Source organism: Lissotriton helveticus, chromosome 6 (genome assembly GCF_964261635.1).
Source record: "Lissotriton helveticus chromosome 6, aLisHel1.1, whole genome shotgun sequence".
Classification (NCBI taxonomy): Eukaryota; Metazoa; Chordata; class Amphibia; order Caudata; family Salamandridae; genus Lissotriton; species Lissotriton helveticus.
In genome coordinates this window covers 1,154,403,310-1,154,429,528 of record NC_136067.1, presented here as the reverse complement: position 1 = coordinate 1,154,429,528, position 26,219 = coordinate 1,154,403,310, and the positions used below count along the sequence as shown (strand labels likewise).

At 48.6% G+C, this 26,219-nt stretch overlaps 2 protein-coding genes across 2 annotated transcripts in view; one reads left to right on the top strand and one right to left on the bottom strand.

The window, feature by feature from the left end:
- Nucleotides 1-1,227, bottom strand: part of OSGEP (O-sialoglycoprotein endopeptidase) — a 613,564-nt gene extending 612,337 nt beyond the window's left edge. The window contains exon 1 of the mRNA XM_078648814.1: nt 1,066-1,227. The gene's annotated coding sequence lies outside the window, so the exon portion shown is untranslated. The remainder of the gene's footprint in view (nt 1-1,065) is intronic.
- Nucleotides 1,228-1,281: 54 nt separating this feature from the next.
- LOC144763330 (translin-associated protein X-like) overlaps nt 1,282-26,219 on the top strand; it is a 257,896-nt gene continuing 232,958 nt past the window's right edge. The window contains exon 1 of the mRNA XM_078648816.1: nt 1,282-1,492. Within this exon, the coding sequence (XP_078504942.1) occupies nt 1,438-1,492 (55 nt within the window). The 5' untranslated portion in view covers nt 1,282-1,437. The remainder of the gene's footprint in view (nt 1,493-26,219) is intronic.

The following is a 26,219-nucleotide window of genomic DNA, read 5'->3' as shown; positions in this document are numbered from 1 at the left end:
CTCTGCCACCCCAGTTCAGACATGGCTATATGCAAATCAGTCTGGCCCTGTGCCTCATGGGAACAGTCCAGCCCGAACTGCCAAGCCATACCTTCCCTGGACCAGAAACAAGCTTCTGAGGACCGGTTTCTGGCATTACAGCCGTCTTCAGCCCGGCTTGCTTGAATCCAGTGGCAAAGTGAGCAAAGGACTCACGTCTGAGCATACCCTGCGACACTTATGGCGGCCAAAGCAGTACAAAAGGGGGTGGTGATGGACGGAGCATCCGAACCAATCAAACACTCAAACCCAGTCAAAAGATCTGGGTTTGATCCATCACCGTTCTTTAGCCCACTCTGCCACCCCAGTTCAGACATGGCTATATGCAAATCAGTCTGACCCTGTGCCTCATGGGAACAGTCCAGCCCGAACTGCCAAGCCATGCCTTCCCTGGACCGGAAACAAGCTTCCGAGGACCGGTTTCTGGCGTTACAGCCGTCTTCAGCCCGGCTAATGTGGAGGAGGGGCATGACTGTCCTGACCGTGACTTGGAGGCATTGTTGAAAGTGCCTGGAAGGACTGTCTTGGCAACATTTGAATAAACCATACCAACTTCTGAGTTGAGGATTAACCCTACTATAAAGCTGTATTTGGAAGGTTTGGGGGTGGAATCTTATATCGTTGATGGTAGACCCAAGTTGGTGAAGGTGGTTTAACGTGGACGGAGCGTACACTGACTGTATTTTCAGTTCTGATGCTTAATGAGTAATAATCTCATCAAAATTTGATTGATAAGGAGTATTTTTTTATTGTTGTTGATTTTAAAATTCTTCCTATGGTAACACAAGTTTCCTGATTACCATGCCAGAGCCAAAAGACATATACTTAGTAAATGCGGTTAATAATGCACAATATTGATGGGAAAAGAGAATTAGATCAGAGAGAAAAGAATCCCAATAAAAGGTAACAGAGAAATTGAAAATACAAACACTTCTTTATTGCAAACAGAAAAAAGACAAAACCACTGCAATTTTTTTGCAGAACATTGGCAGCACTAGTAGCCCACGAGCAGCGCATCACACTCACCGTACTCGTGGATCCAAGTTCGATTAATCAACTGGAGAACACAGCTCACCACTACCTGAGTACTAAAGCACCCTAACGCAGTAAGTCCCGCGGTTCCCAGAAGAAACGTTCCCTACAGTGCTAAAACTTCCAGCTGCGCAGGCGCAGTCTGCTCTGTCAGACGACGGACGCTTCCCACGCTGTCTCTAATGATGACCCGTACTAGGCGACGCGCGCGCACTTGACGTAGCCTAGAGGGCGGATGCTTCTTCTTGTTGATGCACGTCTACTCGTAGGCAAGAGAGGTTCTGTTCACGAGGGCCCTGTATTGACTCGAGGAGGGACTGCGGCACATTCCCGGAAACAGACAAAGTCATCCGGCGAAGGGTCAAGATGTCCGTCACAAAACGGATGGCGGGGCATGGGGCAGGTGAATTACATGGCTCAGGTGAGATCGCACATGCCAATAGCCCCGATTCGGGCGGGAGGCTCCCGACCTTTGACGTAAAAAATGGCTTTCTTTTGGCTGCCTCCCATATGAAATTGCCTCAGCATCAATAGAAGTCAAAGGGGGAAATACTGTCTCCCGCTTTTTTTTAACTCCCCCCTTTCCTCTTCTAAAATGTTGGTGTGTATGCATATACAGTACCACTCACTATGGAAGAAATCCGATGTCTTACCGAGGAGCTATATCTTTCTCCGCCGACTAGGCTGACCCGTGCGGGAGATTGTGTTAAGCTGAACAATGATTCTGGACAAATTGCATAATCTCTTCGTGCATTAAAGAATAGTAACGCTGTGCGTGTAGTGTAACGGGTACTCATTTAAATGTGCCCCAATACCTTCTGGTCGTCTTCCCGCCACAGACAACTACAAAAAAAACTTACCTCACTATTTGTGAAAAGACAACCGGCCCGGACGGGTAAATCCAATTGTTTTAAGTGTGAGACAAGGATTTTCCTGTGCTGTGAAACGGAGGAAGGCGCAGTTTCAAGTTTATGTTTATAGTCTGATTAATTAAACTCTTCACAATAAATTCGCATCAGTCAACTAAGAGTAAGGAGAAAATGTTTCATAGAAGGTAAAGACACTCATTAACAAGCCTTTGCAATGCAATAGGTCTCGCATTAGGAAAGTTTGAGCTATTGGTATTGTAAATGACACATTTTTAGGTTTCGCCTCGTCGAAAGCTGCGCCTCGCAGCTTTTTCGGCACAGGCGAAATCTAATGTTAGAACAGTTGCATGTTCGTTCTGCCTCTCTCTTCCATTGGCTAGCTCCATAAATGGAGGCTAGCCATTGGAAGAGAGAACTGTCCGTCATTTCCCGAGGCGATTGGTGGGCGTTCCGCCGAGTCTTTCCCTCTCCGCAACTTCATGAAGACGTGGCCACTGTGGGCGTGTACTTTTTTTTTTTTTACCACCGATGTTTGTGTTCATTGTTCGTCTTGTCCCTGTCCCGCTGACTGTTTCCTGACCACCCTCCCGCTGTCCGTGTGCCTGCCCGCCTCCCGCTGTCCGTGTGCCCGCCCGCCTCGCCCCGCTGTCCGTGTGCCCGCCCGCCCCCTCCCGCTGTCAGTGTGCCCGCCCCCTCCCGCTGTCCGTGTGCCCGCGCGGCTCTCTCACTGTCTGTGTTTGTCGACTCCTCTACTTCAGTTGCTTTCACGTTCTTATATTGCACCTAGTCCTCGGTCTCCCATCTCCTTATGCGGCACACAATCCTCTGTGTCAAATCCTTATGCTGCACCCAGTCCTCGGTCTCACATCTCCTTACGCTGCACCCAGTCCTTGGTCTCACGTCTCCTTATGCTGCACAGTCCTCGGTTTCACATATCCTCATGCTGCACACACTCCACTTATCCACAGGAGTCTGACGTTTCCTCGTGCTTTATGTAGTCACCTCAATCTCGCAGTGCCTCGCGCTCTCTGTAGTCCCATTCGTTTGGAATGCTGCCCTGTTGCACGGCCCCCCATAATCTGGCAATTCCCAGTGCTTGCTACAGACTCCACGGGATTACTTCCTTGCGCAGTCTCCAGTGGGACCCTTTCTTTTGAAGATTCCAATGTTGCTGTTCCTTGCATTTTTTGTACAATGTAGTCTCCATGACGCTAATAACGAGGCCCATTTGTCGTTCCGTGTTTAATAAAATTGCTTTGACGGCAATGTACGTGACTCCTCCCAGTCCAAACCTGCTGTATCCAAGGAGATTGAGTAATGCTAGCACGTAAGATGACGCACAGAGGGGAAACCAGGTCAGATGCAAAGTCCTGCCATACTGTCGGCCTCTCCCTGACTCTTTTCTCCGCCTCTCTAAACTGTCTCCGGTCTACTCTCTGCCATGTTATCTCTTTCCCCTTCACCACACACCCTTCTCTCTTTTTAAATCCAATGTTGTCTTTTCTTCATTCTCCCCTTTGAATTTAATGACCCATAAAATGCCCCTTTTGCTTTTCACGGCCCCCCATCCGCCCCCCCTCCTCGACGTCGAATCTAACACTGCCCCCTCGTCTGTTTCTTCCTACCCGGACCTTTTCACTGTATCTCTCCTTACCTCTCCCCCACCGCCTCCCCCGCCTCTCTCTGTCCAGGCTCTCTCCCTTGTACCGTCTTCTTCTTTCCCTCCCCTCCTCTCGCTCTAGGTGCGGGAGCTGCAAGTCGTCCAGAAAGGCGTCTAGCGCATCAGTGTGATCACCTGGCTCAGTTCTATACAACCTCTCGTAGTATGATCTGAAACAGTCCAGTATTGCGGATTGTGTAGTGTGGGTGTAATCTCCGTTACCTTGTAGGGCTAAAATCGGTTTTACACCATCTACCATAAAAATCTAAATATTAAGACAAAAAGCAGCCAAGAGTGTGGAAGCCAGCTATATGTGTCCGCAGAGACAACCGTGGCCCAAATGAGGGCCTCATTTTATCCACCCACATGCTATTCTCTGTTGATAGTTGAAGAAGAAATATTTTAAGTAATCTGACACTGATTCACCATCTTAAAAAAATTGCACATATTCTGATGTCCTTCCCCCACCACCCAAAAAATAATAATTCTGTGGTAAAAAGTCCAATTATTCGTATAGAAACGAGCTTATGAACCTGATTCTTCAGTCTGGACTAGCCAAGGGATTTATCCATTTTTTTTTTTGTTAAACAATTTTTATTGCAGGAGTACGTACAATATACAGTGCCACAGTTAGTATCATACAGTATAAAGTCGCTGTTCGCTCAACGCTTTCCAGATGTTTTGCACACAGCCCTTCAGCCGACATCCCGGAGGCAGGGCGGCGTTAGTTCGCTATACAGTGCTCTCTCTGGACTGAGCTGTTCACTACCGTCAATATGTGAGGGTCTCCGCCCGCTGCTTTTAATCTAGTGGCGTGCCGCATCGCGCTGCTATTCTAGTAAGGACTTACATGTTCCCCTGCTGAACTCCATTGTGACGAACCCTCCCTCCCCGGTGTCTACGTCTGTGCTCGGTGCAAACATGTGTGCCTACACTGTGGGTCTGCGGATCTATCAAGTTTTAATGTGTGAGTGTGTCCCGTGGAAGTGCTGGAGACTCGATCTGCACTGCTGGGGCTGCCATGTCCTCCACCTCCTCCTCCCCCTCTTCCTCCGCTGCGCTGTCCCTTAGTGCCTGTACAAGTATTTCCCATGCCATCGCTGCTTCTTGCGCCTTGTCGTCTGAACTGCGGCGGGCCAGTTGGTAACGTATCGTGCTCTCCGCTGTCGCCCATTTCAAGAATTCATTCAGCCATCTCCTATGTGTCGGCCCTACTTTCGACTTCCACCCCTTGGTCAGTTCTCTCTTCGCTATGAGTAAGCCCATGTCTATGAATTTACTCGACAGTTTGTTCTTTTTCGTGTGAGGGAACCAATGTAGAATAGTGACCGCACTGTCATAATGTAACTCCCTATCTGTTACTACATTCAGGGTCTCCCCTATTTCCGTCCAATCCTCTTGTATACGGGGGCAATCCCTTAACTTGTGTACTAGGTCAGCGCCTGTGTGGTTACATCTGGGGCATGCTGCGTCAACTACGTGAAAGTACGCTGTGATTTTACTCGGGGTGAGGTAAGCTCTGTGGAGGATATAGAGGTGTATTAGTTGATAGCGCGCGTTCCTGGTGCTTTTTCTGGCTCTCCGCACCAGCTGTGACCATGTCGCATCTGGGATTTCCAGGTGTAGGTCCGCCTCCCATTTATTTTTAAGTGATGCAAGCGGCAGTAGGGTTTCCGATTGCATTCTGCGGTAGAGGCATGTAACAGCTTTAAACGTTCCCGCCGCCATCATCGTGTATTGACACGCTAATGTCGTCGTGGGCTCTATCAGGCCCCCCCCCAGTGTGCCTGTATGGCTCTCACCACCGCCGCATGCAGTAGGTAGTCTCCCCTCGGGAGGTCGTACCGTTCCCGCAAAGCCTGGTATGGGGATAACACCCCGTCTTCGTAGAGGTCCCCTATCATCTGCAACCCCGCCTCCTCCCAGTGACGTAGACCCGACCAGTCCCCGCCGTGCGGGAATGCCGTCACCATGCCCAGTGGGATTTCGGGCGCATAGGGGTGACCGGGTCCAGCTCGTCTCTGCGAGCGGTTCCAACACAATCGGAGGGTCCGTTCCTCCTGGGTCATCCCTCGCAATAGAAGTTTTTGTTGCAGGGTGATATACGCCAGGACATGACGGGGGGGGTGCCAGCCTCCCTCTCCTGCTCCGGGCCACGGTACACTCTCGCTACCTCCTGAGTAAAGAATTGCAATTGAGCTGCCAAATAGTAAAGCTCAAAATCCGGGACAGCTAGGCCCCCCTCATCCTTAGGGCGGGTCAGTGTCGCCAGCGCAATCCTGCGTCTGCCCGTTCCCCATAAATAGGATACCAACATTGATCTCAGTTGTCTGAAGGTCGCTCCGGGTATCCACACGGGGAGAGTCCGGAAGAAATACAAGAGTCGCGGCAGGGCCACCATTTTCAGGAGTGCGACTCGGCCCGCCGTCGACAGGGGTAGAGTGGACCAGAAGGACATACAGCCCCGCAAGGCTCGGATGCAGCGACCCACGTTACCGTCTAGCAGGTCCGCCGGTTCATGATATATGTGCACTCCCAAGTAATTCAGGCAGTGGGGTTCCCAACGGAGGTGTGGGCGGAGCGAAGGGCTGTCCTCTCCCTTCCGTAGCGGGAAGAGACAGGTTTTTGTCCAGTTTACCCGCAATCCCGATATATTGCCAAAGCGCTCTAGTAATCTCTCGGCGCCCTCCACAGCCTCTTCCGCATAGTCTAAAAAGAGGAGGAGGTCATCCGCATATAAGGAGATGTAATGAAGTGTACCTCTGAGGGCTAGTCCGTTGTAGTATTCGCCTCTCCTAGCCATAGCTGCCAGAGGTTCCACCGCAAGCGCAAACAGCAGGGGGGATAGTGCACATCCCTGTCTGGTTCCCCGAGTCACCTCGTACCGGTCCGATACCAATGATCCGACCCTCACTCTGGCTATCGCCGATGAGTAGAGCACCTTCGTCCACCGTATGTACCCCTCTCCCAGGCCAAAATCTTGCATCACTCTGTAGAGGTAGTCCCATTCCAGGCTGTCAAAGGCCTTTTCTATGTCGACCGCTAATACCAGGGGGGCTCTCGCCTCCGGCGGTGGAGTATCCACTAGTCTAAGTAGCCTACGGATGTTGTGTGTAGTGTTTCTCGTGGGTATAAAACCTGACTGGTCTGTATGGATCAGATCTTGCATATGGGACAGCAGTCTGGTGGCCAGTACCGTGCTTAATATTTTATAGTCAGTCGTTAACATGGATAACGGTCTATAGGATGCAGGGTCTGTGCTCTCTCTATGTGATGTCAGTAAAGGGATCAGTATGGCTTCGCGCATGGATCCGGGGAGCCTGCCCACCTCCCTGGCCTCGTTATAGATCACCTGGAGTCTCGGGGCTAGCTGATCTAGGTATCTCCCGTAGAACTCGACGGGCAGCCCATCCATCCCTAGCGTTTTATTGCGCGCCATGCGCTTTACAGCACTCCTTATTCCAGCCAAGTCAATTGGGCCTCCCAGGGCGTCAGCCTGTTCTCGCTCTAGGTGCGGGAGCTGCAAGTCGTCCAGAAAGGCGTCAAGCGCATCAGTGTGATCACCTGGCTCAGTTCTATACAACCTCTCGTAGTATGATCTGAAACAGTCCAGTATTGCGGATTGTGTAGTGTGGGTGTAATCTCCGTTACCTTGTAGGGCTAAAATCGGTTGGCTATTCCTATTAGGGTTTGCCAGCCAGGCCAAAAGTGTACCAGTTTTGTCCCCTTCAGCGAGAGACTTTGTTAAGTATGTCCTATAATCGAAGCTACGAAGGCGCTCCACTTCTACAGCCACCGCCTCCCGCGCCGTGCATACAGTCTCCTGCAAGTCAGGGTGGTTAGGTCGGTCTAGTTCCACTTCCCTCAGTGTGCGCTCAGCTTTGTCTAAGTCTTCCATCAATGTCTTGCGTACTCCCGCAAATTTACCAATACTGTGTCCCCTCACTACTATTTTAAATGCATCCCACTCAATAGCCCTGGAGGAGGAGGTCCCCTCGTTCTCCTCAAAATACTGGGTGATCCGATCTCCCAGCTCAACGCGGAAGGGCGGGTCATCCAATGTGTCCGGCCGCAGTCGCCATGTTGGGATTTTAGGTGGCTCAGTCATCCAATCCAGCGTCCGTAGGAGTGGGTTATGGTCGGATAACGTGCGCGCCAAGTATTCAGTCCGGGCCACCGCGGCCAGAACTGCAGGGGAGCCAAGGAAGGAATCAAGGCGTACGTGTAGGTCGTGTAGGCCAGAGTAGAATGAGTAGTCCCTCCCAGTAGGGTGCTGCGCGCGCCAGCCGTCCGTAAGATCCCATGTACCCTGCCATTCTGATCTGCACTTTGCTAATCGGTGCACTGGGGAAGTGCGCAGTGGTGGGTGTGACCTGTCTAGAGTAACATTCTCTATGGAGTTGAAGTCCCCTCCCATCAGCACAGGACCAGTTAAGTAGCTGGCAAGTAACCTAGAAAGTCTAGCAAAGTATGTTGCTTGATCGACATTCGGCGCGTAGATGCTACTAAGTACTATGTGTCGGCCTCGAAGTAGACCCTCAACCGCCACATACCTCCCATCCGGGTCCTCAGTGTGCCTAGTTACCTGGAGGGGGATTCCCGCTCTCACCCAGATTAACACTCCCCTAGCAAATGCAGAGTACGTAGTATAGAATAGTTGGCCCCTCCACCTACGCTGGAGCGCGATTCCCTCCTTCCTGGTTAAATGGGTCTCCTGTAGAAATGCTATATGCACTCCTCTGCGAACCAGGTACGAGTGGATTTTGTGTCTCCTCGCCATTGTGTTCAAGACCCCCACATTCCAGACACACATTTCAAGGAACCCACATTAGCCATTGTCCCAGTGGATGGAAAATAGATCTTCGGCAGTGTGCATCCAGACCACAGACTTGACCCCAATCCCTCCCATCCCCCAACAAACCCCAAGCCCCCCCTCCTTGAACTGCTCCTAGAGTCGCCCCAACCTCTCCAGGCCCCCCCTCCCCCAGAACAGGACTTAACCTCAAAAGAGTCGCTCCCATCCAAACAATTGAGCAACGTGCTCACTGAACCTCTAGGTCGTAGTCAGTACTACGTTGGCCTTACGGGCCTCGGGGGCGTGCGCTAGTCTCTGGAACCTCCAAATGCTGTCGCCTATCCCCCGCCCCGCAATATGCATCACGACTTACAACATTTCAGTCTTACAGCGGCCTGCTCCAGAGTCCTCAGTGGCCGCATGAAGCCCCTGCATCTCAACCAGGCGCCGTGTCGGGGGTTCAGCTCTCGATCATTTCACCCGACGTCTGTGGCGTGACCTTCGGACCTCTGGCACCGCCCAACTCCGACAATTCTGTGTCCGAGCCCGTACCCTGGCCCTCCGAGCCCGATTCCCTCTCCGATTGGGTCAGCGCCGAACTCGATACATCGTTTACTGCCTGCAGCGCTGCTCTACGTTCATCCGCTGTCTGAAAATTCGTCGGCCTGCTGGAGCCCTGTCCGCGTCCTCGGTGTCGCCTCGATCGTCTGAGTGATTGTGCCTGGCGCCCCTCCTCAGCCCTAAATCGGGCCCCATCCGTTCCCGCTTTGTAGGTATCCCACCAGGTCCATGCGTCTGCCGCCGTTGGGAAGAACAGGGTGTTCTCGTCCACCACTACCCTGAGCCTGGCCGGGAACAGCAGCGAGTATTGTATGCCTTCCGTGCGTAGTTCTTTTTTTATAGAGAGGAAGGAGGCACGCTGTTTTTGGGTCTCAAACGTGTAGTCCGGAAACAGCGTCACTTTACTGTTGTCCACTTGGAAGGGACCCGCTTCTCTGGCCCGCTGCAACAACCAGTCCCTGTCCTTGTAGTGTAGTAATTTAATGACCACTGGGCGAGGCGGGAGGCCCGGTTTCAGAGGTCTCGACGGCACTCGGTGTGCCCGCTCCAGGGTGAAGAAGGGGGAGAGGCCCTCCGGGGCCACCACCGACTGTAGCCATTCGTGCAAGTAGCCCACCATGTCCGTCCCCTCTTTCTTTTCTGGAAGGCCCACGAGGCGCACGTTGTTCCGCTGACTGCGATTCTCGGCGTCCTCGGCTCTCCTCTCCAGGACGGTAATTCAGTCCAGCGCCTCCATGAGCTTCCCGTCCATTGACTTTTGGGCTGGGACAATGTCTTTCAGGGTGATCTCGGCTTCTTTGACCCTGTCCGTTAGTTTCGCATGATCGGCCCGCGGAGCCCCAGCCCAGCCGACACCTGCGCGATGTCATGGTGTAAGGCCTCTTGCGTAGCAGCTATAGCCTCCAGGATCCTATCCTGCATTTGTTGCAGTTCCGTAGCAGGCTGCGTGGAGTCTTCAGGCGTTTCCGAGGCAGGGCTCCCGTCCCCTTTGGGGCCTCTGGTCTTCCCCATGGCACACCGGTGTCGCCGAGCTGAGTCCCAGGGATATGCAGGGGCAAGCAACGCCTCTCGTATCGGGCTGCTCTCCGCGCGCCAACCCGGGTCCCCTTCCTCTCTCTCCTCCGGTAGGCGCACCGCGGGGCTACTCCTGGCTCAAAAGTCTGTCTCCCGGGCCCCAATCGCCACCCAGGGACTGCTGCAACGAGGCCAACCGGGGCTTCCCGTGTAAGGCTGGGCACAGGTAGACAATCGCAGCTCCCTCACAAGCCGGCCCCTCCCCGGGGTGCACGTTCCGTGCGGGTTGGCGGGCAAAGTAGGTCCCTGGGCACTCTCGTGAATATCACTGGTCGTCCCCGAATAAGTTATTGCCCCGGACCCCGCCGCAGGCGCAGCGTAGGCCCAGCCGCCTCCCGGCTGTACCCGGCAGCAGTCGTCGATTCTCCAGTGCCAGGAACAGTGCGCAACGAGCCGCACTCGGGGCGAGGCACAGTGGGAACGCACCCCCTTGGCGGGCAGTCCGGGCCCCAATTGCCTCCCAAGTCTCACAGGGGCGCTCGGCCCAAAAGCCGGGGAGCGAAGTCCAGTCCTGCGGTGGGGCAGGGCCTCCGCAGGGACGCCGCCGCGCAGGTCCATGCGTCTGCCGCCGTTGGGAAGAACAGGGTGTTCTCGTCCACCACTACCCTGAGCCTGGCCGGGAACAGCAGCGAGTATTGTATGCCTTCCGTGCGTAGTTCTTTTTTGATAGAGAGGAAGGAGGCACGCTGTTTTTGGGTCTCAAACGTGTAGTCCGGAAACAGCGTCACTTTACTGTTGTCCACTTGGAAGGGACCCGCTTCTCTGGCCCGCTGCAACAACCAGTCCCTGTCCTTGTAGTGTAGTAATTTAATGACCACTGGGCGAGGCGGGAGGCCCGGTTTCAGAGGTCTCGACGGCACTCGGTGTGCCCGCTCCAGGGTGAAGAAGGGGGAGAGGCCCTCCGGGGCCACCACCGACTGTAGCCATTCGTGCAAGTAGCCCACCATGTCCGTCCCCTCTTTCTTTTCTGGAAGGCCCACGAGGCGCACGTTGTTCCGCCGACTGCGATTCTCGGCGTCCTCGGCTCTCCTCTCCAGGACGGTAATTCGGTCCAGCGCCTCCGTGAGCTTCCCGTCCATTGACTTTTGGGCTGGGACAATGTCTTTCAGGGTGATCTCGGCTTCTTTGACCCTGTCCGTTAGTTTCGCATGATCGGCCCGCGGAGCCCCAGCCCAGCCGACACCTGCGCGATGTCGTGGTGTAAGGCCTCTTGCGTAGCAGCTATAGCCTCCAGGATCCTATCCTGCATTTGTTGCAGTTCCGTAGCAGGCTGCGTGGAGTCTTCAGGCGTTTCCGAGGCAGGGCTCCCGTCCCCTTTGGGGCCTCTGGTCTTCCCCATGGCACACCGGTGTCGCCGAGCTGAGTCCCAGGGATATGCAGGGGCAAGCAACGCCTCTCGTATCGGGCTGCTCTCCGCGCGCCAACCCGGGTCCCCTTCCTCTCTCTCCTCCGGTAGGCGCACCGCGGGGCTACTCCTGGCTCAAAAGTCTGTCTCCCGGGCCCCAATCGCCACCCAGGGACTGCTGCAACGAGGCCAACCGGGGCTTCCCGTGTAAGGCTGGGCACAGGTAGACAATCGCAGCTCCCTCACAAGCCGGCCCCTCCCCGGGGTGCACGTTCCGTGCGGGTTGGCGGGCAAAGTAGGTCCCTGGGCACTCTCGTGAATATCACTGGTCGTCCCCGAATAAGTTATTGCCCCGGGCCCCGCCGCAGGCGCAGCGTAGGCCCAGCCGCCTCCCGGCTGTACCCGGCAGCAGTCGTCGATTCTCCAGTGCCAGGAACAGTGCGCAACGAGCCGCACTCGGGGCGAGGCACAGTGGGAACGCACCCCCTTGGCGGGCAGTCCGGGCCCCAATTGCCTCCCAAGTCTCACAGGGGCGCTCGGCCCAAAAGCCGGGGAGCGAAGTCCAGTCCTGCGGTGGGGCAGGGCCTCCGCAGGGACGCCGCCGCGCAGGGCGCCGTGGTATGCGTGCCGGATCAGCCGACTGGCGCAGCTTGTGGTCCAATCCCTCGCAGCGCCGTCTCAGGAGGAAGCCGATGACGGGGATGGGGCCGCAGGCATCATCAAGGTAGGCCTCCGAGCCGGGGCACCGATTCTCACTCCTCGCGGAGGCGGAGCCCCGCCACCCCCGCTCGCGCACAGCAACTCCCGCCGTCCGTCCAACAGTCAGGCCGGTGGGATGTCGGCGATCAGCCGTCGCCCGTCCTCGAGCCTCCCGCAGATCGACCTCTGGTGTCCGGCCGGGCCCCGGGATCGTGGTCGCTCACGTCGGAGTTGTAGGCCCCAAAGCCGGGGCGCAGAGTTCCAGCTCACCGGGCAGGGCGGGGGCCCGTAGCGTCTCCCTGTAGTCAGCGCCCTCCACTGGGTCTGCCGCGGGCCGTGGCCGGTAGTGCGCCGGATGGCCGCAGTCAGCGCCGCAGGAGCTCACCGCCCCACCGCAGCTCAGCTATATGCCGGGGACGGAGCCCTCGGGAGCACTCGGCGTCCGATCACCTGGGAGCCGCCATCTTGTTGTCTGGCGATCCGGGCGGTGCGTGGCGGCCGCGGTAGCAGGTTCAACAGCTCAAAACTCGGCTCGGAGCAGGCCAAGGTGTTGCACCCGGGATCTACCCGAGTTGCGCGGGGATCCCGGAGTTTAGGCAGGAGTATTGGCGGATCGTCGGGCGGAGGGTCAGAAGCCTCGCTAGGCTGCGACCTTCCTCATCGGCTGCTAGCCACGCCCCCCTCCAAGGGATTTATTCATGCAATATTCTTGCAACCAAGATGGGGGAGCATGGAATCCAAACTCAAGGGCACCATTGTAATTTGTGCAACTTTAAACATATTTTTCCTAAGAGATTGTCATGTGCTTAGCCCTCTGACCTCATAAAGAGTTCAGAGGTGTTTGTTATTAATAAATATATTGTTTATTTTCATAACAACCTGTGTGGTGTCCTTTCATCTGGTATTCAAGGGGTTATATTGCGGTAAAACAGCTGGCTTCACATGCCGAAAGAGAATACCCTAAGACTGCTTTGTCCATGCTACCATTAGGATAGCTGGTCTACTAAATCTGGTTCTCCCTCTGATTTGATACCAGCTAAATTCATCCCTCCGCTAATCGAGATATTAGGTCCTCATATTCAGAACCTACTCAACTTGTCTTTTGCCAAAGGCCAACTTCCATCTGCCTGGAAGGAAGCGGTAGTGAACCCTATCCGCAAAAACTCCACCATGCCCTGGTCTACACTCTCCAACCTTCGCCCGATTTCTCTCCTCCCCTTTATCAGCAAGCTGGCTGAGAAGCACGTCAACACCACTCTCTCCAGTTTCATCGAAGCGACAGGGGGCCTGGACCAATCCCAATCTGGATTCAGGCCCAACCACAGCACTGAATCAGCCCTCCTCTCTGTGACAGATCAGATCAAAATGTCACAAGATAGAGGGGGCTCTATGATTCTAGTGCTGTTGGACCTGTCCGCAGCCTTCGATACCGTGTCTCACAACACCTTACTGAGCCGGCTGCAGGGAGTAGGAATCGGAGGCGTAGCACTATCTTGGTTGGAGAGTTTCCTCGCCGGGAGATCACAATCTATCAGCCTGGGCCCCTTTCGTTCCATCTCAAGGGGGCTCACGAAGGGGGTGCCACAGGGCTCATGCCTTAGCCCTACTTTGTTCAATATCTATGTGGCCCCCCTTGCTGAGATTGTGCGGAAATACGGGTTCATACCGGTTTCCTACGCTGATGACACTCAGCTTCTCTACCCTTTCAGCTCCCTTGACTCGAAAACCAAGGGGAATTTTGCTGAGGGTATGAGAGCGGTGTCACACTGGATGGCAAGGAATTGCCTCCAGTGCAATGTAACAAAGACCGAGGTCCTGCTCTTTGGCAAAGCAAATATCCTCTGGACCCCTGACTGGTGGCCACTCGACCTTGGCCCAGTACCGGTACCCAAAACACACGTTAAAAATCTTGGAGTGAAGTTTGATCAAAAACTGACCATGAAAGAACACACCAATTACATCGCGGGTTTGTGTTTTTACACCATTGGTTTACTCAGGCGTGTCTTTCCTTTCCTTCCTGCCACATGCAGAAAGACACTTGTACAGGCTTTGGTAACCAGCCGTCTGGACTACTGTAACGGCCTGCTGACATTAGCCAGTACGGATGCAGTAGGTCGTTTGCAGGTGGTCCAGAACACGGCAGCCAGATTGGTCATGGGTGTACCTGCCAGGACTCCTTCCAAGCCCTTGCTGAAAGAACTGCACTGGCTTCCCATACGACAGCGCATCCACTTTAAGATCTGCTGTACGGTACACAAATGTCTGTATGGAGTAAGCCCCAAATACCTAGCCCAGTCTCTTGAACTGTATCAGCCTAGCAGATCCTTGCGCTCCTGCAACCAAGCCCTGTTAAAACCCCCCATTACAAAGAAGACTAGACAGGGTGACCGTGCCTTCTCCGCTGTTGGTCCTGCCCTTTGGAACAACCTTCCCACTAACCTAAGAACCACCATAAACCACCTGTCCTTTAGAAGGGCATTAAAAACCCTCCTTTTCCAAGAAGCATTCCCACCCACATAAACCACATAAACCTCAGGTTGCTCTACCCAATAGCTCTCTTAGCTGGCAAAGCGCGGAGATACCCCTCCGGGATTGATTCCTGCGCTCTATAAGAAATTAAAATAAAATAAATAAATAAAATATAAGGTTGACTTACAACCAATTACCATAAGGGTTGTTTGGACTGATACAAGGTGATCACTAGAACTAGTGAGCATCATATATCAGGCCAACTTCTCACACATGTAACAAAATTTCGAAACATAAAATTAAATTAGAAAAAAACTAAGGTAGTACAGTGTGTATTCTTTGAAAAGTACATGTGTTTGCTGTATCCAGACAAATTGGTTATTTTTTGATATTTTTTTTAGTGTTAGCGGAGCAAGGTAAATTAAGGCGGATGTCTGTGGCTAGCTTTTCCTCTCTTGTTTTCTTTACTTGCAACACAATATATTTCCGAACAATTCATCAACCGGCATGGCTCTGTCTAGATTGCCCCTGTGGCACCGGCAGTCTGTTTCCAGCAGAGAGGAAGGTGCTAAAGAAGCAGGATGCACCCGCTGTTTCTGCAAATGAGGTGTCACTGAAAGAGGATGACTCGGGCGGCCTTGTGGCACAGTGGCGCTTGTTGTCTGTTCTAAGGCTTACAGTTGCTAATTATTAAGCATTGTAGCTGTGGAACTAAAACAGTGACACCGAAAAGTGCATTAAAAGAGTTTAAAACATTATTATTGTTTCAAGATCAAGCACACAGTTGCTTTAATCTTAACGACATATTTTTTGTATTAAAAACTGTCACAGAGTAATATTTATTTTACGGCGAAGGAACATGCAAGGTTTTTAAGTGTTCTAATGATGCCATCGGGTGTGAGGACGCAAAGTAAATGTGCGCAGTGGACGGGTGGAAGCGTTTTTGTTGTGTGTGTGAGGCGGATCGAAGTAAGGACAAAGGAGTAAGAACAATTAATTGTTCTATCATGCACGTTTTTGGAAGGCTTTCATTTCTTATGAACATTGCACCATGTTATTTCTATGTGCACAAATTTGCACACAACAGTAAACGCAACATAAATGTGTGCTTATTTAAAGCTGTGTTAGGGGTAAGAGGGCTAACATGGCGGCCAAGCTGAGGGGTGAGCATATTTATTGGTAGTTATAGTATGAGGTTATTTTTTTCTTTCCAAAAATACGCTTAAGCACACAGTTGCTTTAACATTAAATACATATTGTATGTATTAACAAGGGAGAAAGGATGGGAGAGTGCAAGGGAGAAAGGAAGGCAGAGATCATGGGAGAAGAAAAGCAGAGTGCATGAGAAACGTGGGGCACCGTGCACAGAAAAGAATGTATGGTGGACTAGGAGAAAGTAATCAAACATAAAGCAAAGAGCGTATGTGAAAAAAGAAGGCCGCTTATGTGACAAAAGGAGAGGCAAAGAATGGCAGTAAGGAAGACGGCGTGTGGGAGGAAACGAAGAGGAGCATAGGAGAAAATAAAGCAGAGAGTGGCTAAAAATGAAAGAAAAGTACAGAGCTTAGCAGAATGGAAAACAGAGAGCACGGAAAAATGAAAGTGAATTAAGAATGTGGGAAAGAAAAAGCCGAGAGCTGTGAGAGAAAGGAAAGCAGGTAAATAAATAAAGGCTCACGAGAGTGAGGCCAGGAAGTTTGGGAGCGCATTCCTTTGAAGACTGATTGGGGGTTGGGGGGCGGCTTTCTGATGCCAGGTCTCCGACACATGGTGGTCTGCGAGCGGCTTCCTTTCAAGTCTGATGGGGGGGGGGGCCAAATGGCGAGCGCGCGCCCGGCGCACATGCACCGGCCATAATCCGCATTCCAAAGCCCTCTTGGTAGGATTTTCTGGTGCCCCTCTATATCTCTCGCATAGCGATTGCTCACGCAATAGCTAGGCGAGACCTCAAAACTAAGCAGACTAAAATACTATATTGTCTTAGCCCTGAGGTCATAAGTACAAATTATAATTATTGTGGTCATTAAAACTATACAGAATAATGTGCATTAGAACAGCTAATAACTGTGTATACAAACATATTGATGAAAGCTTAACAAGCATCGTCTTTTGGTCTAACCCCATGCTGTAAAACATGTTAACTACATCATAAATAAGCTGGTCTCACTATTAGTCTTAGTGCAATAAAATGATGAAGTAAATTCATTGGTGTTAGGATTATGTTTGCACTCCTGGCACTAGCAAGTTTTACAGATGCAGTTTGACAAAATTATGACTCATTGAAATGAATCAATGTAAAGCGCAAATGAAGTGTATGTGCAATCGTAAATCACAATTTCAGCGGCATTGTCTTTAGTCTAGTGCCACAAACAAAAGTAAACGCATGGAGATGATGGATGGAGCACTGAAACTTTTCAGATGCTCACCCCAGTCACAGATCTCGGTTGAATCCATCAATGTTCTTTAACTCACTTTGATCCAGCGGTGAACCGGCAGCAGGTACTCCAATACCATATACTCATCTGGGCCCATAAACACACATATACACACAGGCCAGTAAAACCGCTAGACTCAAAGTTTGTGTTGTTTCTTACTTCACGATTAGTTACGTATCATTCCTAACTACTCTTTCACTGATCAAAAAGTTATTTCCTCTGGTAAATGGACCATTGGTTGAACTAGTTGATGGTGAAATTACATGAATTATTTCTTTTTGCAATGAAATAACTACAAACTCTGGAACATTTTAAAGGCTTTATCTAAATTAATTTAATGTGAACCGCTTTCAAAATACAGTACAGTCTCCGTCACTCACAGGAACGAAGATTTAATTTTTCAATCAATCAAACAAATATATCATACTCTGGAAGGATGTTGCTCAGAAAGGAGAGGATAGAGAGAAAAGCACATCTGCACATTCATGAAGATATATTTACCTAGGATGGTGTGAAAACCAACCCCCTGGCCAAAGAGCTGGGAAGGGTCCCCCGGGAAAGATCAGGCGACAAAGACTTCAGGACAGGAATCAGGACAGAATAGATGACCTCTCTAACACCGACGCTTGCGTAGCACCCCCCTCTGACACACTCTTCCTCTTCGAGATTCTTCCGTGATCATCTTCTAAATTAATTAAGTTTAGGTAGATGGTTCTGCATTTGATTCTTCATCAGCATTCGCTCTTCATTCCGAAAGCATCCCGAGCTCTGCAGCATTCAGCAAATCTTCGTCTGACTAACTAAGACTACCTCAATTATACCCCACAATATTCATATACCACCCATTAATGTTTCAATATCATAAAAATACTAATTCTGATTGGACAAGCAAGTGGGGATGATCACACCATGCTTATTTTCCAATTTAGTCTTTAATTTATTCTTGTTCAAAGATCCTACCCCTTAATTTTGTTTTATCTTTATTCACACCCGTATTCACATCTTAGACACAAAAGTATAATTTTCATGTGTTCCCATTTGTTTCAGGGGACCTCGGTGTAGGCTCCCAGGGTGTGCGTCCTTGGACTGTGTTCAAGAGTCACATCACTTCTTCCGTCTCACTCACGACGCATGTGCGGAGGTCTGCTGGGTTACAGATTACGGATTCGTGCAAGGGGCCCAAATACATACTAATAGGAAAGTCAAAAAGACAAATATTAATTTCAAAATAAAATGGTTTTACTGTATACCACCTATCTCTACCCTAACCCCATTTACTTATAAATGCTTTCCCTGCTTTAGCATTAGTAAAACAGCTTGGTTTAGTTTCAGCAGAGCAGATGCCCAGCATGTGAGCTTTCTAGCAGCCATTTTAATAGCGTCTGCACTGGCGCAAGAAATTACCTCCAAGCGACAGCGCGTCATACTGCGAACATGCAGTTGACGCATGTGCAATAAAGATTCCCTGTTACGGGCATTTTAGAATTTCGCTCAAGTCACTTGTTAGTAAGACATGTAGGCAAGCTTCTCTGTCTTTTATGTCAAATGTGCTTCGAAATAATTTATACAATGCATAGTTAATGCAAGGTTAGAAGTTAAATGAGGTTTGCTTCCGAGCAAGTCTCTTTTCTACAAGTTTTTGCTCCATCAATCCTGTCTCTGATGGCAGTTTTGAGCCATCACAAAATCACCCATCCCAACTAGATGGCAACTTTGGCACATCTCAATTCCCTTTCCATTCTTTTCGTTCTTATCTTCATCTTTAATTTTCAAGTCTTTCATCTTTTTATATAATTCTCCTTTCATCTCTTCTAGCTGTATCTCTTCATATTTTCTTTTCTTTCCCTTTCTATTTACTTAGTATTTCCTTCCCTTCCCAACTGACCACTGTCTTCCTGCCTGGATTTATTTGTTGGCAAACTAAACATCGCTGGCAAAGACTTTCTGCGACTACCCTAAACCTTAGATTATACCAATCTCGTCTAAATAGTCTGATCCCTGCCTACATCAGTATCTCCATGGTACATTCTGGCCATTTATGAGAGCAAGCAGTCTGGCATAACTGGTCGGCCATCAGGATATACCCACACATCATCTTCTACCCTCCTTTCACAGCCCTATTTTATCCAGTTCTCCTTTTCATTCACTTCCACCTCATCCTGCACTTGTCTCACTTCATCTCATGTTTCAAAAGCTGAGAATAGCATAATTTGGCAGCTGATTCCACGTGTTTCAATTTTCTTGTTTATTGCCATATTCTTTCTCGCACAGTATTGAGCAATCTGGTCAGCGTATTGATTACCAGCCGCTACATAGTCATTTCCTGACTGGTGAGCAGCACCCTTGACCACTGCTAGTTCCTTTGGTAATTGTATTGTTTACAACAGTTCTTTTGCAAATTTCCCATTTCTTATAGGGGGTCCTGAAGAAGTCAGAAATCCCCTCTGCATCCAAAGCTGACCAAAGTCACTCACAACCCCGTAACCATATTGGCTATCAGTAAATATGGTCGTTTTCCAATTTTTACCAATTTTGCATGCTTTTATTAAAGCTATCAATTCGGCTACTTGTGCATACTTGACTCCCGGTAAACATGATGCTTCAATGACCCCAGATATCTTGCAAACACCATAAGCTGCACTCAGTCCTCCTTCCTCAAGCCTTAAACAAGAGCCATCGACAAATAGTTCATGGTCGGGCTCTTTCAGAGGCTCTTCCGGTATATCAGGGCGGGGCTTAGTACACATTTCACTCACGTCCAAACAATCATGATCTGCTTCATCTTTCACTTCTTCACAACGTGCGTCTGGGAATAGAGTAGCAGGGATCACCGTTGTGCACCTAATCACTGTCACATTCTCTGCTCCCAAAATTATTCTTTCGTACTTAGTCATCCAACTAGGGGTAAGATTCTGCGTTCGAGTTCTTCTTAGCAGTATCTCAACTGAATGTGGAACATAGACTTTTACTGGATGTCCCATCACAATTGACTCACTTTGCTCCAGACTCGTACAGGTAGCAGCTACTGCTTTTAAGCAGCCAGGAAATGCTGAAGCCACAGGATCCAAGGTAGCAGAGAAATATGCTACTGGACGTTGGCTTAGTCCATGTCTCTGGGTTAAGACACAGTACACAACCCTCTCTCTCACTGCAGAACAGTGCAAATTCTTTTGTATAATCTGGCATACCTAGAGCAGGGGCCTCACATAAACAATTTCACAACGTTATGAATGCTTCCACACTTTCATCGTCCCAAACTATTGGATCTTTCACGCTTTTCCATGTCATCTGAACTAATGGTTTTGCTAGTAAGTAAAAACCTACAATCCACTGTCTACAGTATCCCACCACTCGAAGAAACATCCTGATCTCTCTTTGTGTCTGTGGTAACTGCATTTGCTTTATTATTTTAATTCTTTCAGGGGTCATTTTCCTCACTCCCCTATCTATCTGGTGACCCAAGTATTTAACTCCTGTTCGGCAAATTGCAATTTTTCTAGAGCCCCCTTATGTCCTCCATCAGCCAAATGACATCGATATACTGCACTAAGACTGAATTTATGGGCATAATATTATAGGTGAATTACAAGGGCTGCTCAGTATTTCTTTTAAAATGCTCTGTTTAATCATTCGGTCAATTTTGAATTTCAAATGCTACTCCTGCTTTGACTTCGGGACTCATTTGATATTGTCGGGTGTTGGGGTAAACTGCACCTTCTTTCACAGTCACTTTCGTGGGTCTACATTTGCCATTAGCCCTATTTCTTTTCTAGTGAAATCCCATACTTCTGGATTTACAGTGTTCAGCTCTTCTAATAAGTAATTTTTCGACATTAACGAATACATTTCATCTATCTCTGTCCCTTGTTTTGCAACCATTATCTTGTATACGATATCCTCATCAGGGGTTTGAAGAGCAACACCATCCGGTGTGCAATAAACTGTGCAGTTTATTTTGCACAGCAAATCTCTTCCTAATAAATTCACTGGACTAGAGTCGCACACCACAAATGTGTGCATGACTTTAAAATTTCCGATGTGCACCTCCATAGGTTCTGTAATTGGGGTTCTAATCTGCTGATTCGAGACTCCGACTACTTGGATTGCTTCACCTTGCCCACCGTCATTGTTCATTCTCACTGTCACTGTTAAGATATTGTGAAATCACAGAATTTTTCTTACCACTTCCTCCTGGAAATCTGGCGTCTGTACTGTGCTTTGGATTGTTCACAGAGTTTGGCATAGGGGCAGGTGGGACCTGACACTGCTGATTAACTACCTGCTGCAGTTGATTCATTAGCACCTCGTTCTGCGCCTGTGGATTTAAATTTTGGTTGGGGCCATTATTATTCTGAATATTCTTACACTCGTTTTACCAGTTTCCAAGCTTTCCGCACCCATGACATGGAAACTTTTTCTTTGCATCCTCTCTATTCATTCGTCCTCTTGATTTACCACAATTCACTGCATTATCACTCTGACCCTGTTCTTTCATCTGACCATCAGTCTGACAGTTTAATTTAAGTTCCTGTTGTTCTGCCAATTTCACTTGTGCCCACATCATTTTCTCTTTTAACTTTTTATGCCATGCCTCAATATCATCCCCACAATACTTTGGGTATTTTAGAATATCATCTATGGGCTTTCCTTGACAACATAACATATGCTGTTGAATCATCTGACTAATTTCTGGTTTCAGACCGCACAAAAACAGATACACAAAATGACCCATATCCTTATCTCAAATGTTCTCAAAGCCACTATACTGTTTAAACACCTGCAACATTTGTTCATAGTACGCATGAACAGATTCATGCGGCTCTTGGGTTGTTCTATCTATTTTTACCCCATCTGTTTCTTTAGGAGGAATTTTCCCTTTAAAAAAAGTAATTACTTGGGGATATTTCTTCATCACATCATCTGAAGGTGCTCCTGTTTTCAAGTCTCTTGGATACTCGTCACTAGGCCAATCGACTGTGATCTTACGTTCTGCCCATAAATCAGCAGGTACCACTATGTCAAACATACCTTTCAAGTCTTTCAACAAAACCTTTGAAACTTTCACAAACCTTTCAACCTGTTTGTACCATTCAACTGGTTTCTCTCTCAGTTTAGGGAAATCGTTTGTAAATGACAAAATATCTTGTCGACTCCTTGGAACATGAACATATCCACCACCAGGTACCTCTATCATGTCACACAATCTTTCTACTTTCCCTGACTCTTTCAACATATATGCAGAAGATGCTTCTTTTGCCTGTGCATCCTGCTTCTTTGTCCACCTTATTCTCCACTTGTCAATGTCTCCCCATTTTTGCAAAATATTCATCAACTCCTTTACTTGTATCTTATTTCCAGACATATTCATACTCTCTAAATCTTTGTCAGTAAACTCCACTCGATATGGTTTCTGTAGTACCTTGGATCTCCCTATGTCTATTCCCATCTCTGCAGCAAGCTCCTTTCTATTCCCACATTTCCAGCTATCGTCTCTTCCAATTCCACTTTCAATGTAAACATCTAAAATCTTTGTGGGGGAGCTTTTGTTTTTCTATTCCCTGTGCCCATCTCTCCAGATCTTCTGGAGTTACCGCTGTTGCACTTCTGACTCCTGAGGATGCCCCTGACCTTCCTTCTTTTGAACTACTGGGTGTAACTCTTTTCGGGGTTTCATTTACTGATTCCCTTATCGGCAGATCCATTAATGAAATTACTGAATCGCACCGACTGACTTGGTCATCAGTTATTATCATTTCTTTTCTAGGATTATTCAAAGGAGTTGTTACAGCTTGTGGTTTTGGACAGTTTACATTGTCTCCATATAATGGAAAAACGGGACCTATAATTACAGGTATTGTCAATGCTTCAGGGTTAATATTTAATTGGCTTATTTTCTGTATTAATTCATCTGTTTTTATTCAACGCTTCCTTTTCTTTATCATGAAGTACTCTATTAACTGATGGATCATGTAAAATCTGTGGAATCCAGGGTGTTCCCAGGACTGGTGCACTCCGAGTGACTCTACTGGGTCCTTCCTGATATGGAGGAGGGTTTTTAGTTCAAATGTATTCCATAAATTCATCATCTGACTCGCCATAACCTGTCACTTTCATGAGTTTAGTTTTTTCCTTACACTTGCCCCCTGACTGTTCTTCAGCCATCAATACTGGATATAATCCTTCTGACACCATTGCTTTTCTCCATTGCTACATCTCACCCTAATGTGATTCACGTAAATACCTAGGGAAATGACCCATGTATCTTCCACTCCTGTTCTTCTCTCGTTCATAAGATTCAGTCTCCCATTCTTTTAACGCTTCATACTGTGATCCTGTGTCTCGGATCTAAATCATTCATCCGCATTCCCAAATTCTGAAGAGTTATCCCATTAAATGTGCCATGTTCTGGAAAAGCCAAAACACCATCGCTTTTCGTGTACTCTATCCAATTCTCCATCTATACACATGTATGATATCCTCTCTCCATCATCATAAATGAAGCAGGCGTCTTTGGCGGAGGTATAGGAATTCCCTCCCTAGTCAATACTGGCTTATCTTTTTTAAAGAAAATTTTAATTCTCTTCATTAGTGACATCTTCCTCTTTTCACCATACATTCTATACCCTGAATTCATAAAACAATAATCCAAAAACCCCTCGAGCTTTCCTGTCAGGGCGATTCGCACCAAAAGGCAAATGAGAATCAAACATACAAATATTTTGTCAACCAATCTTAAAACAACTTTCATCCAATCACCGATTGCTTCTCAATGTCGTCCGTTCTGCTCCTTACTACTGATCCCTCCTTAACAATTTCGTGTCAGTCACACGCCCGCTGTTTCAACCTATCCCAGCACGGATCTCTGTGACGTCAGTGCAACTCCGGCGACTGACCTTCCCTTCACAAGGTAATACGAAAAATATATATTCTTAATGCTTTGCATTACATTTTCGTTAATAACATAATAAGATTTTTTACTCTAAGGCTCCGTGTACTAAAGCGCAGGTTCGCTGGGAGACGGAGCTGGGGCGCCCGTTATCGCATAAGGAGTGGGATTAGGTGTTCTACCGCGCGCACCACACCGCTGCCAATGTTGCAGGTGCTGAATCGGCCTATAAGGCGGTGGCATACTGGTACTATACCCCAGCGCGTATTAAGTCCTGGGACCCGAAACACTCAGGCCTGTGTTGGCGGGGATGTGGTGCTCCGGGCACCTTGACGCACCTGCTCTGGCATTGCCCGAAGCTAGAGCGCTACTGGTAGGTAGTCCTTGATTCCCTGTTAGCGGCCATTTTAGAATTTTGCGCAAGTTACTTATTAGTAAGACACGTAGGCACGCTTCTCTGTCTTATGTCAAATGTGGTGCGTATTAATTTACACAATACATAGTTAATACAAGGTTAGAAGTTAAATGAGAGATTTGCTTCCGAGCAAGTCTCTTTTCTACGAGTTCATGCTCCATCAACTTCACCACCCCAGTTTGGACCCAGCCATATGCAAATCAGGATTGATCCTGTGCCTCATGGGAACGGTCAGCCCGAACTGCCAAGCCAGGTCCTCCCTGGACCAGAAACAAGAATCCTAGGACCGGTTTTGGGGTAACCCCCTTCATCAGCCAGGCTAGCTTGAATCCAGTGGCAAAGTGTGAGCAAGGGACCCACGACTGGGCATACCCTGCCAACTAAGAGCGGACAAAGCAAACCTAAGGAATGAAATGAAAAGTCAACATTATTTGAATCATTAAGGCCATACAGGGTGTAAAATGAATGTTTGCAAAGATGACGGTTTTAGCAGCAATGTGATGTCACCTCACTATTTATCTTACAGCAGAGAAAAGATTCGTTTAAGTGCATTCATGAGGGTTTATACTGTTTGCCGACCTGGCACTGACAGATTTGACAAATGCAGTTTGGCAAAATTGCGACTCATGAAAATAATTCATTGTAAAGTGCAAAAGAAGTGTATGTGCAATCGTAAATAACGATTTTGGTGGCATTGTCTTTAGCCTAGTGTCACATATGTAATTCAACATCATTTGAGTTAAGTCCATGCAGGGTAATGTGTGTTAGAGAGATAAAGCCATGATTTCATTACTTGCTGCAGGAATATTGGCCTTAGTAGGCAGTGCCTTTGGGGTAATAATTTGGGGCAGCAATAAAATAAGTGGCTCTGACTCCTTGACCATGGAGAACAACCTGCACTGCCGTGGGCCTGGTATTTGCGTTTTCCAATGTGTTCTAAACTCACAAATTGGCAGGGTCAGGAGCTTGGTGTTCAAAATGTTCCGAAGGGCCTGCCTTCCTAGAGCAGATTTAAAGTATGGCTTGCAGGCTGTATCCACGTGTGAGTTATCAAGACCCAAAGCGCCCGGAACTTGCATAGTTAGACACATTTTGTTCCTTTGAAAGAGTCCTTTTATGCTTCTTTAAGAGTCTCTTTCAAATTGGCGGGGTTAGGACTTGCTTAGTTATACTCCCCACAATAAGATTTAAAGTTGTTACAACACTATGGAATTATTGGGCCCAGGGACTGTTACCTTCATTAAATATAATGTTACATGATTATTTCATTGGTCCAGCATCAGCCCGTAGTACTTGTTGGTAGCACTTAATGATGTCCACTTAATAATGTCCTTTTTACACTCCATATTTGTGGGTGCGAATTCTAGATAGATTAATGTACATCTTGTATAATTTAGGAGGCCAAAGGTTTTGCTCTAGGCAGCTATATGACCGGGTTCCAGAATGTCTTTGGGTTTTCCAGGATGTGCAAGAAGACCGTAGCTTATTGTGGGCAAGAGTTTGACTTGAATAACTGTGTATTTCATCTGCTGTTGGGCATTGGAACTTACGGTGTAGTTTAGCAAAGGAGAATGTAGTTTTGACCCATTTCTCCTCTATTGCTCTTGTTTAAAGAGAAACTTTGCCTGAATCCAACAACCAGACACCCAGATAGTTATATTTATTTTTCACGGCAATGTTCTTGTGGTCAATTTTCCACGTTGGCTGCAGTTTTTTGACCTGTTGGATTAAGACAAGAACCTGTTTTTGTAGCATTGACCACTAGTGAATTTGTAATGTTGTAGCTATGTGAACTATTTAGGGCAAGCCTCATTCCAACTAGAGTGTGGTCTAGAATTTCCAAATCGTCGGCGTACTGTATGATGGGAAGCTTGGGTGGTCCGAGCCTAGGGGGTATACAGGTTCCCCATTATTAGTGCCTGACCCAACCAAGTGTGCTG